We start from the raw sequence: 12,039 nt of genomic DNA on the forward strand, positions 1-12,039 counted from the left end.
ATATAGGTTTCCCTCGCCGTGATGCTTCTCGAGGAAGCGACGCGGTATACCCCTACGTCAGATGGCCTTGAGGCTGACAGATGCCGGGGCGCACCGTCCGGACTAGCTTCAGGCCTCTTTCTTCCGCGTACCTCATGCCGAGTATCGACTGGCTTTTCCAACTTCCCTGTTCGAGGCGCTTCGAACTCATCATCGATCATCGACCATCTCCTGCACGATCCACACCCAATCGCAAATGCGCCCGGACGTTGTGAGCGATTTTTTTATCGGCAGCCTTGTTACCCGAATTAGGACCGTGATTAGTCAGCGAATATGTGCTGATCAGCAATCTATTGTGTCGTGGAACGTACCCTTCGTTGCCTTTTGGGTTTTGTAATGCCCAGCCTTTTCATCGAGAGCTTGCCCCTTTGAAGCTTCCTCGGCGGACCTTGCTTTCTGGCAGCGAGGGCGGATCGATTCGAGCGGAGCCTACAGTCCGATCATTCGTCCCACCCAGACTGTAACGGCTGTGAAGCGGTCAGATCTAGGATCCTTCGGGTCTCTCGAGGCAACAAACCCGCAAAGGGACCGCTTGGAACTCGGGCCAAGGGAGCGCGGTCGACGTCTCAAGCCCGGAGGTACCAAGATCAATGTAATATTTTGCACTATCGGTTCCATACGGATTGACCATATATGATGTATCAAGGCGCCTACCCTGGGTCGGAATAACTTCAAACCTGGAACGGGTAACCCCATATGGAATCGTATGCGAGTTTCGAGACAGAATGCGCCTCTAGCGAAGCTTCGTCGAGGATATGCCGCGCCTGGTTGCGGGACGCAATGGATGCGATAACTCGTAGAGCCAAGTGGGAAACTCAAGGCGATTTGCGACAGGGCACCGAGACCCTCGAGTCAAGCGAAGGCTCATTGTAGGGTCTTGATATCGCAGAAAGAGATCAGAGATCTGCCGTGGTGCGCAATATCCAGATTCGGGATGACGTGTGGCGTAGCTGTTGATTGAGATACATGAGATGAGGAATAGGTATCACGCGGAATCGCTTGAGCTCTCGATCGAGCGTATCTCGGACTCTCCCTTCCGGAAGATATAACTGTTTTGGAGCGTGGACATTCGTACATGAAGGGGCAAGAAGATATCGATTCCGGCGTGAAACCTCACAACTTGGTTCTTAGAGAACATGCATCCGTTGGGAATCGATAAGTCACATAAGGATACCATCGACACCACCACAGGTATCATAGATGTCCCTCAGAACCATATGATCGAGTGTCAAGCCCACATAGCAGCAGCTCGTTTCACATGTCGTACACGTTAGTGCGACATTTCGATATTTGTGAATGATGAACAAGGTGAAACGGCTGCTAGCCTGGAACGGGGCGACGCGCAGATGAACTCTCCTGACATATTTGAAATAAATCATAGTGGTTGGAAGCCAACCCTCGCGAGTTTTGGCCTAGGCGCGCTTGGCGAGAGGATGCGCTTCTAGTTCGTCAACCCAGGCGCGAGATGAAGCGGGGAACACACCTTGTAACCCACTGGCTCTGGGTTTTCGCTTCCGCGCGAGGGTTTGCAGCGGCACGACCTGGCTGATCGAGACCTCGTCGACTTGGGTGAATTTCGCACGACCCAGAGCCCGCCTCTGCCGCCCCGCCTTGTTCGTACGTTCGGTCCCAAGAAGAAACCACCAAAAGGTCAGTCTATCAAGTCCCTACGTACATCTCGGAGAAGTCGTCTTCCCAAGGGGCTCATCGTACATCATCCATCTTTTCAGTCGACAACCAGCAAAAATGGCCGCTCGTCCTACCGTCACTGTCTACGCCGCTTCGGGAGAGGCCTCCGGGTCTTTGGCTTTGCCCTCGGTTTTCACCGCTCCCATCAGGTTGGACGTCGTCCAGCAGGTTCACAGTGAGTCGAAGGAATGAACAAGAGGCGAATTGCGGGAGGAAAGAGGGACATGCGAGGGTTTCTTCAAGGAGGATCGACATCAGCAGCAACAAAATCAATGGAAGTGCGGGCAATGGCTGCAGAGATGGAAGGAATCAAGGTCGGAAGGGAGAATCAAGGCGGTGTTGTCGAACAAGCGAGGCAAACCGAGAGGCACGAACAAGCATACAATCGAGATAGCGGGGCTCGTTGATCAATAGCCACAAGACAGCCGAGGAAACCGACTCTGCAACATTCGGCACACCCTCTTGAAAAGAAACCCTCGCAACCTCCGTTCCCCCCGCAAAAACCTCATCACAAAGTTAAAAAACCGCCCCGACTTACCATACCCATTTCCCCCAATTCTAGAGTCGATGAACAAGAACAAGCGACAGGCTTACGGAGTCTTCGAGAACGCCGGTCACCAGCACTCGGCCGAGTCTTGGGGTACCGGTCGTGCCGTCGCCCGTATCCCCCGTATCGCCGGTAGCGGTACCGCCAGGGCCGGACAGGGAGCTTTCGGAAACATGTGCAGGGGAGGAAGGATGTTCGCTCCTACCAAGACTTTCAGGAAGTGGCACGTCAAGGTCAGTCACAGCGGAGAGCAACGGGAATAGGCAAACGTCAGGTGGCTGATCGAGGTGCTGTGATGTCTGCTGATCGCATTTCGTAGATCAACCAAAACCAGCGACGATACGCCGTCGCCTCGGCTTTGGCTGCTTCCGCCCTTCCCTCTTTGGTCCTCGCCCGTGGTCACCGAGTCGAGCAGATCCAGGAGGTTCCTCTCGTCCTCGCCGACTCTGCCGAGTCGCTGAAGAAGACCAAGGAGGCCGTTGAGCTCTTGAAGACCGTCAAGGCCTACTCGGACATTGTCAAGGTCTCCAACTCGAGGAAGATCAGGGCTGGAAAGGGAAAGATGAGGAACAGGAGGCACAGGCAGAGGAGGGGTCCTTTGGTCGTTTACAAGAACGACGAGGGTATCGTCAAGGCCCTCAGGAACATTCCTGGTGTCGAGACCTGCCCCGTCTCGGCCTTGAACTTGTTGCAGTTGGCCCCCGGTGGTCACGTCGGCAGGTTCGTCATCTGGACCGAGGGTGCCTTCGGTGCCTTGGACGAGGTTTACGCCGCCAAGTCTGGTTACGAGTGAGTTCGGTCTGTGGGAAGGTTGTCCTCCAGGCGTTCCGAGATGCTGATGGCAGTTTTCACGCTCGTAGGCTCCCCACCGCCAAGATTTCGTCTTCCGACGTTACCCGACTCATCAACTCTGACGAAATCCAGTCGATCGTCCGAGCTGGTGGTGCCCCCACCCAGAAGAGTGAGTCTAACGCCATACAATTCCAGGCTTCTTTCGTATCCCGTCGCTAAACCTACTTCATCTATTCTTCTCTCTTCAGGGCCCTTCACCCAGAAGAAGAACCCTCTCAAGAACAAGGCCGTCTTGTTCAGGCTCAACCCTTACGCCAAGACTCTTCGTCGTCAAGAGCTGTTGAGGTCCGAGAAGAAGGGTTCCGTCAAGAAGTCGACTCCCGGCAAGGTCGCCGGTGCCGAGTTCTTGAAGACCTTGCACGCTGCCTGAGCGGGTCGATGAGGTGGACGAGGAAGATCACGGTGCGATGAGGGAGTAATCATCCAACTCGTATCGGGTCGGGTCCGTCCGCTCGTCGGTTCTTTGCTTTGGCGTGGCTTGTGTTTTCTTATGTGTATGGTCGGAATAGTCCTATGAGAATGACATCCCGCCGCACGAACCAATTGAAGCAGTGTCTGGTCTGGATCTCTTGTTGCAGTTCACGCATGCCGGAGTGAATAGCTCGTGATTGACCTTGCTGTCCACCGGTCGAGGCGTTTACGCGTCCGAGTCGGCGATTCATCATGATGGTTTCATGAGCTATCGTTCAGTATTTCGTGCCGAAATATCTGCTACATCTGCTACGTCCACCTTGTTGGAGTAAATAACAGCCCCTCTAGGATAGCCCGATAGTTAATAAGCACAAGGGATGAACTAGATAGGCACCGACAATGAAATCCCGCCAATCCCCCTTCACGATCCTCCTCCTCTCCTGCCTCTTGCTCCTCACATACGTGCATGCCGTCCAGCGATCGCTCGCAGGCAAGATCGACTGGCACAAGTCCTTGATCGGAGTTCCTCGACATGACCTAGAGGCTGGTTTTGTTCAGCTTCCTCAGGGTCGGGATGGAGTGGTCATGGTTACTGAGCGGAACGTCCTGGCCGTTCTGGGTGCACAAGACGGGGAGGTCGTTTGGAGGCAGGTGCTTGAGGCTGAGGATGTTGTTGTCAGTTACGAGGTTGCAGACGATGGTGAGTAGCGGGAGTAGCACGACTCGTACTTGAAATGGATCTGGACGTTCATCAGCACTGTCTTTGTTGGCATTCGAAAAGCGGTGATCGTGATCTCTGGACTCGGAACACCTATCGTCCGCTCGTTCTCTTTGTCAACCGGGCACGTTCAGTGGGAAACGCTACTCAGATCCACTTCCGGTCAACCAGCTCAGCAACTGTACGAGCCCCTCAACCTGGGGAGCAAGATTGTCTTCTCGACTGAGGGAGATGTCATCGTCTTATCTCGGGGACATGCTGTCAACAGGCTGGATGCCAAGACGGGGGACATCAAGTGGACCTGGTCCGCTGATGAGAATGTGACTGGCTCAACCCAGGTCGACCTCGTCCTGGGCCAGGACGGCTTGACGGTCATCTCCATGATCCAGTCGTTCGCCTCTCCGCAACTTGCCGTTACCAAACTCGACAGCACGACCGGTAACATCATCCAGGAAACCAAGCCCGTCAAGATCAACCTTGCTTCACCCAAGGATTACATCGTTACCGAGTCGTCCAAGATCCACTGGATCGACGCGACGACTCAGCAGATCAAGAGCGCCCTACTTGAGAGTATTGACAAGCAGCTCACGAGCGGTTTGAAGGGGACGTACCAGAAGATCCAGGATATCGGCCTCGCATCGTCAGGAGTCTTTGCGGCCCGCAATGCCGATGGTTCGGAGGATCTGATTAGGAAGGATGAGAAGAAGCCGCTCGGTCTGCAGGCTTTCAAGACCGACTTTGGGCAGGCGACTCTATGGCAGAAGAGCGCGACGAGTGACCAGATCATACAGGGGGCCTTCACAGAAGCAGGTTTCAAGGTGAGTTACGAAGTCAGCTCTTGCCGCTCCTTTTGCACATCAGTGAGGCTGACGTAAACGAGCCGAAATTGTAGGTCTTGGTGTACAATCCCCAGGACCTTTCCAAGACTACGATCATCAACGATATCGACCACGATATCGTCAAACATGGCAAGATCGTCAGCGTGAGCATCTTCTGCCCAACTCGATCAGATGAAAAGTACTGAAGTCGCATTCATGAAGGCCATCACCGGCCCCGCATCAGAAAGTAGCTTGACCATCGCCGTTACTTCGACCGGTAGCATTCAATGCTGGGCTCAAGGCGAAACCGGCTCGCGTCTCCTTTGGGCACGAGAAGAATCCCTTAGCGATGTCAAAACGCACGTCGTCGTCGATTTGCCCGAGAGAAAGGTCGAACAGACCGGGGCGGTCTTGGATCAAGAGGGATTCATGTCGAGAACGATCAGGCACGTCAAGGAGTTGATCGTGAGTACTCCGAGGAATGTTGTCTGGTGTCTACTCCGTACTGAGCTTGATCGCCGTGACAGTACTTACCTAGCTACGCTTCGAGCTTCGTCAGCCGATTTACGAGCGGTAGCTATACCAAGTCCCTCTCTTCGTCGCCTCTCCGCGCGGGTAACCTATTCAGGGACCAATTTGGTTTCCAAAAGCTCGTCATTATGGCGACCGTACATGGTCAGATCTACGCCGTCGACTCAGCACACGGGAACATCGTCTGGAAGACTTCTCTCAAGGACGATGCGTCTGAATTGGATATAGTTGGGATGTGGAACGTACGGAGCGGACCCGAGTTTGGGGCTCCGGTGGTAGCGATCGTTGCCAACAAGAATGCCGCAGGGGTAAATCGTGTTCAGTTTGCCAGGGCTGGACACGCTGTGCTAACGGAGCTTGTTCTCGGGATTAGAAGGGAATATCGACGATCGCTTACCATATCGACGCGTTCACCGGCAAATCTCTTCAGTTCGCCAATGATGGCTCGGACGCTTTAAGCGTCAAGACTATTGCGGACGGCCTGGCTACTCGTGCCTTCCCCATTCCAGTAGATCACTGCAAGACTCACATCCAAGCGATCGCTGTCGTTGCACAAGACTCTCAGGTAGGCTCAGTATGTGTGCGAGGTGTGCCGTATGTTTCTTCCTGACGATCACGTTCTGCAGGTCCACTTCTTCCCCTCGTGCAACAAGATCAAGTCCGGCTTCGCCAACATTTCTTCTCAGACCTTTTTCCACTCGGCAGAGGGCAAGCTCGCTCAAACGTCGATTCGAGGATATGCCATCTCGAGCTCAGAATCTAATGTCTTTTCGGCCTATCCTACGTGGGCGTTGCCCTTGGCCGCCGACGAGACCATCGTCGACGTAGCTGAGCTCCAGCAAGGAGTCATTGCGGCATACGGTCGAGTCCTTGGCGATCGTACAATCCTTTACAAGTACCTCAACCCGCATCTAGTTGCTTATGCTACCATCAGCAAGCATGCAGGAGCTGGTACCGTATACGTCATCGATACCACCAGCGGTGCGATCGTTTACGAAGCGGGTATATCCGACGTCGATGTTCGAACGGGAATCCAGGTCAACCTGGCCGAAAACTGGCTGGTCTACTCTTACGCTGAGAAGGAGGTTTCGGGCAAGTCCAGTCGCGGTCAGAGACTGGTGTCAACCGAGTTGTTTGAAGGCGCTTTCCCAGACGAGAGGACTAACAGGTAAGTACATACTGTGGGGTCGTGATGAGAATGAATCTAAACAGCCGAGGACCTTTGTAGTCTCTCCGCATCGACCCTGACGGGCTTGCCGAGCGCCCATGCCATAACTCGGACTTTTATGGTTTCCGTTGGTATCAAGCGTCTGGGTATGACCAATAGTATGCACGGGATCACATACAAGGATCTTATCAGTATGTTCAGTGGTGTTTCAGATTGCACGAATGGGTCAGATTTCTGACAAGCTTTACGTCGCAGTTGTGACCGATCGAGACCAGCTCGTAGCGGTGCCCAAGAGGATGCTGGATCCTCGAAGGCCCGACGTCCCATCCAAGCGAGACAAGGAGGAATTTTTGGTACCCTACCAGCCTATGTTGTTCCTCGACCCAAAATGGACCATCTCCCATACCTATGACGTGAGCGCAAATGTTGAAACAAGATCGTCAAACAGTCGCTAACGTACGTGTGAATGTTGTAAACAGGTCACCGGTATCAACAAGGTCATCACCACCCCCTCTCTCCTCGAATCCACCTCGCTTATCATCACCACCGGTCTCGACCTGTTTGGCTCACGAGCAACACCTTCGGGGACGTTCGATATCCTCAGCGATTATTTCAACAAGACCCAATTGATGTTGACCATCCTCGGTCTGGGGATCGGGATCACGGTCGCCAGACCGGCTGTCACGAGAAAGGTCTTGAAAGCACGATGGTACTGATGAGCCCCGGTACAGGCATAGATCGACGATCTGGATTGTGTGACTGCTTTGTAGCATTATCAAATTGCATAGGATAGGAATTCTCGGCGTTGCTCATATTCTTGCGTGCCAGATTGTCTTCGCTCGCCCGTCTTTGAAGCCAGATTTGGGTTACAGCTCGTCGATTATGATGATCGAATAGGGTTCTTTGTACAAAATGATCGGTAATACAAGCCTTAGACATCTATCCGCACATTACAGTGACTGTGCAATCACGCAGCCTGAATCCCATCCTCATGACCCGCCTGCGACCCTGACCTGCGATCGGCCTTGGACTCTCCGCTGTCAACGGGCTATCCCTTCCCCTTGAAGGTGCAACTGCGTCCGTGTCCTCGGATCCTCGTCCACCTTTTCCGGTTCCAACCTGGGTATACTCGCAGACGTGGGTGTAGACTGATCAGGTGTCCTCGGTGCGTGTCGGTTGTCGCTCCGAATATAATCTTGTTTGTAGACGGTAGAGAGGACGAGGAGGACGAGGGTTATGCTACCTCCTATGACCAGGGCGTAAACTAGGTACGAGATGAAGCACAAGTTGATGAGGGTGGTAAGTCTATCTGGGGTAGCGAAGGAATTGGACACAAGGAAAACGACTCACCCCATGCGGATGTCCCGTCCTGCGTATGGCTTATGCCTTCATGGTCGACGTGGTCGTAGTATGCTCGTTCCCAGAAGAGGTCTCTTAGTGCTGATGTTGGCAAGGGAGGCATTGTCGCGGGGGATATGTGTGAAGGAGTTTATCGTATCGAGGTAGTTTGACAGCTGTGAGGATTTCCCGGTGTCGAAAGCGTTTTGTTGTGAAGTCGTGATGATGATGGTCTGTTGGACAAGATGGAGGTACTCGACAGAAGGCTCGTCATCGAGTGAGATTATATGGACCCATAGGATGTCGTATCAGTAGGCAAGGGCGATATCATGAAAGGGGAAGGATGTTCAAAGGGAATTGGGCAGATATATCCTTACGATATCCTTACAACGAAAGGGGGAAAGACACGCATCAAGGTGGACATCCTTTGAAGATCAAAAAGGGATCAACAAGGTTTTCCGGCATCACTGCCGAGCGCGCGGTGCCGGCGAAACCGATCGCTGAAACGCGAAACGAAACACAAAGCTCGCGTGTCATCACTGGTGAGCCAGGGGCTTCTGTTTCTAGCACATCTCGTTGTCTTCGGACCCGGCTGCTTCCCTCGCCTTGCCCTTGCCCTTGCCTTTTTCCTTGATCTGTCTCGCGTGGAAGCGATCGCCCGTGACCGGGGCCGTGTCGAAAGAAAACGACGATCGAAAAGCGGGAAGAATGATCAGCGTTACAGCTCCACATCGACCGCAGTCGATCAACTGGGGAATCGATCAATCCGACCACTCACGTCTTCATCCAATTCGGGCAACGCTGAGACCTCATCGACAACGAAAGCTCTATCGGCTTCAGCTTCCAGGTTGGCTGCAACACGGACCCGTTTGGTCAATTTCCGCAGGTCGTGACCGCGAGATAAGCGGCTCCGAACTCACCTTCGAGAGCCAGGATCCCACGACCTGTACCCATGATCAAACCCAAATCAGAACAACGCGAAACCGCAGATCCCCTTCGTCTGATCTGGTACTCACGCAGATCTCTCAAGGAACTCCTCAACGCACAAGCTACTTCATCCCCAACCTCTTCAGCGACCATCGAGACCCGGCTGATAGCATGCTCAACAGCCGTATAAGCGCTCTCGAACCCTTGCATGACATCCGCAGCTTTCCAACCCTTCATCTCCAGCAACAGACCTTTCATCTGTTCCAGGTCGTCAAAGATCCCATTGACTTCCTGATTGATGATAGCTGCGCCTGAAAGCTTGGTATCGTCAAAGTTGTAGTGAGCCAAGAGGCCGGAGAGGATCTCAGGGTCGAGTTCGGTTTCCGCTTCACGAAGTCGCAGGACGGGTTGATGAGGGCGACTGGGACCGGCTTGATTAGAGTCCATCTTGATGCTAGAGACTGAAAAGTGAGAAGGAAGTAGAGTAGGGTGAGGTCTGATTGTCTGAACAGTGTCTACGGTGGCGATCCGCGACCGGATACCTTCTAGGTTGATACGGCTTGTTATACGGCGCGTCACCTGGACCTGGCTGCTACTGCAGCACCTGTGACAGTAGTGCCTCCAGGGTCGTTCTCACAAAGGAAGTGCCGACCAACTCGGTCGAAACGTAGTCTGGCCAGGATGATCACATCCTTTCGATCCAAGTCCGGGTCTGGCTTATGGCAAAACGCATGGATTCCTTGATAATCTATTCTACTCTATACAACAGAAATTGCGACCGGACGAGGACGACGAGCCCCCAAGAAAACATGTAAACGTCGTCCTCGTCAGGTCGCATGATGATTTGGTACGATACAGGTGTACGGACGTGAAGTCGAAGGGGGATGATGCTGGGTAATGATGATAATGTTGTTGATGATCCAGGTGGAAGAGGCACCGGAATGGGCGTGATGATCTGAATTTTCTCTAGCCACAAGGCAGGATGAGATTTTGGGTGTCTAGCTTGATTGGACTTGTCCGGCAGGGGTGGTATCGTCCACCAACGATCGAATCCTCGTCGTTACGGCGATCGGGTACATTCTGAGCAAAAGAAACCTGATAAGTAAAGAGGACAATCGAGAGCGGATTCCGAAACCTCTTACCTGGCCTCCATGCGGTCGCAAATGGCACGTGCAGCATCCTTGTCACCAGCTTGTAGTTCTGCCCGAATCATAGTCTCGCTGTGAAACGGTAACAGGTCAGTGATATGCATCACTTCGCACAGCAACTCTCGGGAACAGACTGACTATGTCGATGGTTCTCGGAAAACGACTGTAGTGTCGGCAGTAGTGGCGGGCTTCACTTGACCAGACGAGGTGAGCAAAGTGGGATGGTTGTTGGGGGCAGCCTTGCCTGTTGTTATTTCGATGGGTTGAGGGTCAGTCATTCTTCCGGGTTGTCCGCAATCTCAACCCCGAAACGTACCCATTTCGCCGTCTCCCATGCTCTCAAATACGGCCCTAGCGTCTTCAATCTGACCGTTATTGGCGAAACCCTTAATGAGCATATTGTAGACGTAGGCTGTTGACTTGATGCCCTGCTCCTTCATCTTGGCTCGGTAAGATTCCATCTCGGCGACCATCTTGTGTTGAGCGAGTACGCTCATCAGCGCTTCCCAGCATACAGGCTCGATCGGTCCGCCCTTCTTGTTTGAAGGGTGGGTCGAGATCGACTCGAACATGTCGATGGCTTCTTGCGCGTTACCTGCGACATTTCCGGTGGCGTGGATCATGGAAGCCCAATGGGTACCGGTCACCGACACACTGGTATCCTTGCAAAGGTTGTTGAAGACCGTTCGCATAGCGCCCAGATCGACCGGCTCGAGCGTGCCGTACGCGTCGAGTAAGAGCTTGTAGGTGTGAGCCGAAGGAGCGACGTTTGCCTGTACCATCTGGTTGTAGTAATGCAGAACGAGTTCTCGCGACGGATGACTCTGGAGATGAAGCTGCATCATGGTGCTACGTGTGGCGAACATCGAAAGTATTCAGCTTGGGTTCCAAAGGAAGAAAGAGATCAAAACTCACTTGTAAGGGGGTACCCGCGGCTTGTGATTGGGAATCGCTTGCATCTCCTCGAACAAGGTCGCTGCCGATTCCGCGTCTCCGACACGACAACAAGCGTTGATGACGGCACCGTAGGTGACCGAGCTGGGTCGGATCCCTTGAGCCTTCATCTGCTTGAAAAAGTCGAGCGCCGACTCTGCTTTACGGGCACGAGACAGCTTGGAAATGACGGTGTTGTAGAGGAACAAGGTGGGCTTGACACCGAGGTTTTGACTCTCTTCCCAGAGCTCCCGGGCGACCGAAGCGTCATCGGTGGTATCCTTGGCTGACGAGATCATCAAGGCGTAAGATTCGGCGGAAGGTACCCGGTTCTGCTCGAGGATGGCGGCACGGTGAGCTCCGGCTTGCTCCAGACGCCCTAGCAGGCAGCATGCCATCAACATTTGGTCTTCGACCGTGAACCAGGCGTCTAAGCGTTTGTCGTCCGGCTGATGAGTCAGTGCGGCGTGAGCATATTGATACAGCTCGGCGACCTTGTCGGCGAGTCCCAGACGAGCCATCGACGTCGACAGACGAGCAATGACGGCGGGGTGAGGCAATTCTCCCTGCTCCTCGAGCCCCTTGAGCAGCGAGTAAGATTCGAGTGGGGTCCTGACGGGTCGCATGCCGAGGTGCTGTTCGATCTGCTTGGAAGCGCTGAAAGGAGCAGCTCTGTATTGACGCACAGGTCCGGCCCCAACATCTTCCGAGTGTTCCGTCGGAGCTGTCGAAACTTGTGAAGTTTGGCCGGGAGACAAAGGCATGGTCACGTCCGAAAGGGCAGCCGATATGTCGCTCGCCGAGTCCGCACCCCCGAGCAATTCGGCAGTGGTCTCCGCTCCGTAAAGGGATTCGAGCAGACCTCGCGCATCTGCAATACCACGTCGGTGTCGCAGCAACGAGGCGATCATGGCCTTGTC

General features: G+C 53.8%; 4 protein-coding genes across 4 annotated transcripts; 2 read left to right on the plus strand and 2 right to left on the minus strand.

Moving 5' to 3' along the window:
• The first annotated feature begins 2,209 nt into the window (after window positions 1–2,209).
• Window positions 2,210–3,777, plus strand: HD553DRAFT_92923 (ribosomal protein L4 domain-containing protein). Its single transcript, XM_046184601.1, has 4 exons — window positions 2,210–2,508; window positions 2,595–3,064; window positions 3,136–3,236; window positions 3,316–3,777. The coding sequence occupies exons 1-4, from the start codon at window positions 2,296–2,298 to the stop codon at window positions 3,495–3,497; spliced, it is 966 nt and encodes a 321-aa protein (XP_046039499.1). The 5' UTR covers window positions 2,210–2,295; the 3' UTR covers window positions 3,498–3,777.
• HD553DRAFT_291531 (uncharacterized protein) lies at window positions 3,705–7,740 on the plus strand. The gene is made up of 10 exons (XM_046178376.1): window positions 3,705–4,238; window positions 4,320–5,074; window positions 5,149–5,238; window positions 5,297–5,539; window positions 5,602–5,913; window positions 5,979–6,170; window positions 6,232–6,773; window positions 6,834–6,964; window positions 7,029–7,186; window positions 7,253–7,740. Exons 1-10 carry the CDS (start codon window positions 3,938–3,940, stop codon window positions 7,487–7,489), a joined length of 2,961 nt encoding a protein of 986 aa, XP_046039500.1. The 5' UTR covers window positions 3,705–3,937; the 3' UTR covers window positions 7,490–7,740.
• Window positions 7,741–7,813: 73 nt separating this feature from the next.
• Window positions 7,814–8,251, minus strand: HD553DRAFT_347481 (uncharacterized protein; the record flags this gene model as incomplete). The annotated part of the gene is made up of 2 exons (XM_046183303.1): window positions 8,124–8,251; window positions 7,814–8,037 (listed from the first exon to the last, which is right to left on the minus strand). Exons 1-2 carry the CDS (start codon window positions 8,233–8,235, stop codon window positions 7,814–7,816), a joined length of 336 nt encoding a protein of 111 aa, XP_046039501.1. The 5' UTR covers window positions 8,236–8,251.
• A 1,925-nt stretch (window positions 8,252–10,176) lies between these two features.
• HD553DRAFT_267376 (uncharacterized protein) lies at window positions 10,177–11,883 on the minus strand (the record flags this gene model as incomplete). The annotated part of the gene is made up of 4 exons (XM_046177520.1): window positions 10,177–10,258; window positions 10,325–10,430; window positions 10,503–11,035; window positions 11,102–11,883. 4 exons carry the CDS (start codon window positions 11,881–11,883, stop codon window positions 10,177–10,179), a joined length of 1,503 nt encoding a protein of 500 aa, XP_046039502.1.
• Between the last annotated feature and the right edge of the window lie 156 nt (window positions 11,884–12,039).

This window comes from Filobasidium floriforme (assembly GCF_021052385.1).
Source record: "Filobasidium floriforme strain CBS 6241 chromosome Unknown HD553scaffold_2, whole genome shotgun sequence".
Classification (NCBI taxonomy): domain Eukaryota; kingdom Fungi; phylum Basidiomycota; class Tremellomycetes; order Filobasidiales; family Filobasidiaceae; genus Filobasidium; species Filobasidium floriforme.